Here is a 6,624-nt window from a genome sequence, read left to right on the forward strand (position 1 = left end):
GAACATGATATTTGTACCTGTCCATGTAAAATAAGGGCATTATGTGAACTCTTTGGGAATGACACTGTCATTAAAATCCCATTATTTTTTATTATTATTACTTATAATAGTAACCTGTCATAATAATAAAAATAAATTGTTGAGTTTAAAATCAACATATTAGAATCCTTTGAAAATGTTACAGAAAAGTACTTTTTAAATATATTAAAATAGGAAGCAGCTATTATAAATTGCAATACTATTCCCAAGATTACTATTTTTACCGTTTGATTAAATTAATGCAAATGTAATTTATTAATGCAAAAATAAAAATGAAAAATCTTATCAAACATACAATTGTAGTATCTACAATATTACGTATTTTTATAAACATTTTAGGGGTTGTGTTATTGTCAGTTATTTTTGACCAAACTAATATTAGTGACCATGTATTTCCAGTAATTTTAGCACATCTCTCTTGAACAAGCCAGATGGTTTTAGGCATTGATTACTGTATTTCCGTTGCACAAATGCTACAAAACAGGTTTCACAACAAAGTTTAATATTTAGGTTCAGCAGTAGAACAAACCCCTGAGTAACAGTATTAATATTGTCCTGTAAAGAACCAAATCCCTTTTTTTTTCACCAGCTGACACCTGCTGATAGCTCCTCTCTGTCAGACTTCAGCAGTGAACCAGCCCTCTACTTCTAAATCTTCCGGATGTCTGGAAAATACGGGACCAACCATTGCCTGCCAGCACCAGTCTGGAAGCAAAGAAACAACTTCCAGAACAGTGGGACCAGTAGCAAACCAGCACGGAAACATACATTCCCTATTCAATGCCCATACACCATCATCGTCAACAGCAGGACTGTTCTCATTGCTGATCCACACAGTGGATGTGTCACTCACATTTATCCTCCTGTTGCCACCGATTGTGATTGTGATAGACATGGAAAATGGCTCAAACAGTCATTCCACTCTTGAATTCCACTCTTCCATCACATACTTGCTCGACGTATGTAATCCTCACCTCATGAAAGTGACCAAATTTCTAAAAGAGAGAAAGATGTGAGACTTCTCTTAAAGTAGAGAAGGAAGCTTGGAAGGTGTGTAATGGGACTCCAGAAAGATATAATATTAGGGTGAAGCAACAAAAAATTAAATAAGTGACTTATGTACAGTATGACTGGTAAAAGGGTGCCACAATCTATGTTCATTGTGATGTTTTTGTATATGCATGTGTAGGTCTGTATTGACATGACTCCCAAACTATAGAAGCCCTCCACTTTAGTTTCATTTGTTTCCTTTTGTATGTCTGTGTTTCAGTCAAGGTAGGCATTTCATGCACACACTGATATACTATACAGCTAAAATATACTAATAACACGTTAGTGATCCTAGATCTGTTTTAACGAGCAGCTTTTAATTGGTCAAAACAATTAATTTTGCTTTTCTTTTTATGGTAATAGAATTTATTAATCACTTAAAATTTCTGTCATAATTCGGATCACAAATTCAATCATGAATGCAAGTCAATCTTGTGAAGAAATGCCCAGGTTCAATTTCACCCCATAGCATAAATACAACAAAGGCTGTTTTTAGGACTACCTCTGTAAATTTTTGTTTTATTTATATGACATTTACACATTTCCTTCCTTCTCATTTTCATAATAATGAAAAATATTCTCAACGGTTTCCATTATCATAATCTAGTAAAAATATATGCAATACCAATTTCATTGTATTATTAAATAATTTTTTACATTATGGTAATGATAATTTCAGTGGGATGGGTTGTACCTTATTCACATTCTAAAAATCCTGTTTAAGAAACACATTTAACATATACATTTATTACCTCACTTTTTTATTTTAATCTGACCTGGAAGTGTTCTTGACAGGCTTTGTTAGATTTATGCTGTGCAAAAATGAATTAGTTTGTCAATATTCCTGCTTTAGTTTTGAACTGTACATTCTTGCATTCTTTATGATGGAAATATTAGTTTGTTATTGGGCACGCTGTATTCATGGGCCACGTGTGTGTGCGAAACACGAAGACTACATACACACAATGCCAACTGATTTGAGTGTGTCATATCTGTTAAATGACTTTGCCGTATCTGCTGACATGTCTCCTCAGCCTCTCCGACCAGTATTGATGTAGTTTATACGCTCCAGGATGAAGTTTTCATAATTTATTTCATGCATTTTTTATCACTTTTTCACATTTTTAGTCATAGGGCAAACATATTTTACATCTTAGTCCTGTGCTTCTTCATTCATTTGCACTGTTCTGTTTTTGCTTTATTTTGCACCTTACGCAGCTCTTGGTTGGAATAATGCCTATTAGGGATCGAATATCACATTTCTTGAAATTGATTTAACAAAAATAGTATGTGTATCCATTGAGAGCATAACATTTACTTGAAGCACCAGCTATAGCCCTTATCAGCTCAAAACTGCTGATCAATATTCTCTGCACAATTATTTTTTAAGACTCTGGCTTTGTTCACACTGCACACAATTCTGATTTGGTCTCCTAATAAAATGTTTAGGGCCGACTGTCTGTGCTGTTATTTTGAAGGTGGTGAATTTGGATCCATTTCTTCAAACAGTGTAGTCAATATCTGGTATAATGTAGACTTAACCAGTGACATCAGCTTGTGTATGTCAGGTTTTGATTGTTCTTGTAAAAAAAAAAAAAGCTAAATGCAGCCTTGGAGACATGTTGATTTATTATTTTTTGAACGGTAGTACATTTGAAACTTGCTGCCTGTCTGAACAAAGCCTTTGAACCCATGTTTTTTCATGTCACATAATTAAGGGCAAATTTTATTTAAGAGAATGTTAAAATAAAGCTATTTTACCAAGTGTTAGAATTCAACCAAGTCTTATTGTACATTCTAGTTCAATTTGTCACTTTAGCACATTCCAGTCTATAACAGATCCTCCAGATGTTCTTTGCAAACATTAAATATTCTTAAGGGATGTATATTAGATGTTCAGAGTGTTGGGAACTATTGTTTTTGTGTCTTACAAAATGTAATGCCACTTCAAGTGCTTCATTAGTTCCTGTAACTCTAGTCAAGCTGCTCATTGCTCTGGTGGTTAATATAGTTTATGTCAAAACGTTTCTTCATCCTTTTTGTTTTATTCATCAAGAGAATATTAAATGTACAATTTTGTTTTGATGAATTTGAGGGGAGAAAATGTCAAAAAACAAGGAAATGTTCAATAAACGAATGAAGGCTATGAAGTGTTCACAGTTTATCTTAGAAGGCTAATCTTTACATAAAGAAATTCCCTTTAAAAACATCAAAAATTCACAATATATCTTTATTAAAACATTACACCAGACACCAAGCTATATCAAAACAATTTATAACCTATACATCAGATACAGAACTTCCAAATAGGAATGAGAAGTTATATTCTGAATTTATATGTTGATTACAAAAGGGAAGGCTGGTAAAGATAAAAGAGAAGAAGTTAGAGAGGATAACAATGGAATGTATACACACACACACACAAATAGAAATATTCAACATTAATCAATGATCTTTGCTGCTTCTTGGTTCAGTGGCTTTGGTCAGATTCCCTGTTTCCTTCTTTAAAACACTCAAAAGTGTCTGAGAGCTTTCAAGAATCTGAGAGATAGAGAGAACAGGTTTAGTCAAACAAGAATGACACTTGCACTGAGACTGAAGTTCATCAGTTTGGCAAAGGCTAAAAAAGTTCAATTTAAACCGAACCAAACAAAAAAAAAAAAATTGCTTTATGTAAGCGTTTTCTGCAGTTGTCCAAACACTGGCATCATTATTTCAAAACACTAAAGAGGATAGTAGATCTTTTTTTTTATTTTTTATTAACCAACAACATATATAATTACATTTTAATTATAGAGTAGAGGCTAGATCTTTTTAATATGTAGAAGTGACTATATTATATCTAATAAAGTTTGAATGTACTGACAAACCAGTATATCGACCTGGATGATTAATTTGCTAATATACACCTAAAATGGTGGAAGACGTAACTTGGGGGAGAAGAATGGTTGCATAAAGTCATTATTTTAGTTTTATTTGTGCACAAAAAGTATTCTCGCAAGTAGTTTCGCAAAAACGTAAGTTGAGCCACTGATGGACTGTTTTACCGATGTCCTTACTACGAACATTATATTTGCATTGCTGTCTATAGAAGGGTTTAGAGAGCTGTCAGATTTCATCAAAATATCTTAATTTGTGTTCTGAAGATCAACAAAGGTCTTATGGGTTTGGAAAGACATCAGGGTAATGACAGAATTTTAATTTTCGGGCGAACTAACCCTTTAAGTTTTCATATGTGCAACATTAATAAAGCTACAGTAGTTGTTGGTTTTTCTGATCCTTCCCGATTAGTAGTAGTATATTTTTATTTAATGTCAGCATCTTAGGCTATTTTCTTTTACAAATACAAGTATTACAAAAACAATAAAAACCAGCAAACAAACACATAGTTATATTACACAATAGTTTTGTTCCCCTCCCAATGAAGAGAACATGAAATATTAAAAACAGGTTGACTGTGTCCTTACCTTCATGTATGCTGCCTCTGTCTCCGCGATGGTGCGGTCAAAGTCAGCGCGGGCAGCAAGGCGGCGTGCCAGGCTCTCGTTCACACGACTCAGCTTTTCTGTCAGCACACGGATATCATGCTGCAGACGACTTTTCTCTGCTTCCTCCTGCTGGATCAGCCGGTTTAAATCTTCTCTTTTAGAGCACAGTTCCTCTATGCCTGAGAAAGACGAGGAGAATGAAGGGGGCAATTTTTAAGAAGAAATTAAAAGGCGGCTTCAGGCACATGCCGAAAATAATGTTTTCCTTGCGTTTCTTTACATTCATGTTGTGATTGCTGTAAGGGAGTATGTATAAGTTGCAGACGAAGGCTTGCTCAGCAGTTCCTCCTACTAATTGAAGCAATAATGTGCAGGACTTTATCAACCACTGATTCAAGCTGTCAGGTCACTCTGTGAATATTAATCCATCACAATGTACAATGATTGTGAAACTAAAAATGTACTGATGGACAGGCCGTCTGTTCAGCTTGTTTCAACTTGCATCTCTAGACCCTAAAGTTTGTGTGTGTATATACACATGCTTTAAAAAGGTCTGTGATCAGTAAGATTTTATTTATTTTTTTATGTAAAAGTCTATTAAGCTTCTCTCTTTATTTCATCCAAAAATAGCACTTAAGATAGCACAAAATATAAATATTCTGTAACTATATACACTACTGTTTAAAAGTATTTATTTATTTTTAAAGAAATTAATACTTTTATTCAGCAAGTATGTGTTAAACAGATAAATAAATGATAGGAAAGCCTTATATTGTTACAAAAGTTTTCTATTTTGAATAAATGCTGTTCTTCTGAACTTGAATTTATCAACAAATCCTAAAAAAGTATCACAGGTTCCAAAAGAATTAAGTGGCATAATAGTTTCCAAAACTGATAATAAATATGTTCAGAATGATTTCTAAAGGATTATGTGACACTAAAAATTTGAGTAATGGATGAAAAGCTCAGCTTTGCCACCACAGGAAGAAATTATATTTTAAAGTATATTTAAAAAGAAAGCAGTTAGTTTAAATTGTAATATTTCACAATGTTACAGTTTTTTTAATGTATTTGTGATCACATAAATACAGCCGTCATGAGCATAAGAGACTTCTTTTCAATATGAAATACGTTTGTTTGTACAAAGACAAATAGCATAAGAACACTTTGTTTTAAAAGAGGAAATTTTTGGGAATATAAATGTATTACCTTTTATCATTAAACTAGAACAGCTGTAATGTTGAAAGTGAATATAGAAAAAGTTTTGTTACACTTTCTGCTTTCTCAAATGTTGGTGAAACAGGTTACAAACAGTTTTTGTAATGAACTCTGGTTACTCTGCTGGTAACCTGTATTAACTTTGAAAAGAGAACTGACCTCTGATAATGCAATGACACTAAACTTTAAACATGTCCAAATACTTTTTTAAACCACTGAAGCCTTAAAGGAATGCCTATTTACGTCTCTCACAAAAACACACGTCTTCTTTGCCCTCAGTTAGTTATAAAAGAAAAAAAGGCACAGGATGACAGGTGTCACAAAAGTCTTCTAATCACTACTAAGCTACTATAATGACTACAATTGGTAGCGTAGACTAGCTGAATACAAGTTTCTTATACCCATGACAAAGTAACATACAACTATAAGAAAGTAATATCAAAAAGAAAACAATATTTTTTAGGTCGATGTCTACTTACACTTGACAAGCTCATTGTTGTAGGTTTGCAGCGCTGCTCCTTGCTGGGTCATTCTGATTAGCAGGCTAGCTCTGTAACTACAAGAAGAGGCCCGCCTGCACTAGTTTAATCACTAAGAGCGTTTCATGCAACTTAGCATTGAAGTCTGTTTGTTGGTTGTACCTTGTGAGTCAGATTCTTGCTTGAATTAGCAAACCACTAACTTTACTGAGCGTTAAATGGAACACATCTGCGAGGGGAGTAACGTTAAAGAAAACATTCCAGAAGCCCAGCAGCGATTAAGTCAAGTCTCCCTCCTGTTTCCATAGGAACGTTCAAGAAGCGTCATCACGTCGGTTTCCGTTAGGCTT

General features: G+C 33.8%; 1 protein-coding gene across 1 annotated transcript; it reads right to left on the minus strand.

Moving 5' to 3' along the window:
- Positions 1-2,912: 2,912 nt before the first annotated feature.
- ssna1 (Sjogren syndrome nuclear autoantigen 1) lies at positions 2,913-6,605 on the minus strand. The gene is made up of 3 exons (XM_052557937.1): positions 6,275-6,605; positions 4,557-4,756; positions 2,913-3,630 (listed from the first exon to the last, which is right to left on the minus strand). The coding sequence occupies exons 1-3, from the start codon at positions 6,324-6,326 to the stop codon at positions 3,535-3,537; spliced, it is 348 nt and encodes a 115-aa protein (XP_052413897.1). The 5' UTR covers positions 6,327-6,605; the 3' UTR covers positions 2,913-3,534.
- Positions 6,606-6,624: the final 19 nt, after the last annotated feature.

This window comes from Carassius gibelio, chromosome B5 (assembly GCF_023724105.1).
Source record: "Carassius gibelio isolate Cgi1373 ecotype wild population from Czech Republic chromosome B5, carGib1.2-hapl.c, whole genome shotgun sequence".
NCBI classification, from domain to species: domain Eukaryota; kingdom Metazoa; phylum Chordata; class Actinopteri; order Cypriniformes; family Cyprinidae; genus Carassius; species Carassius gibelio.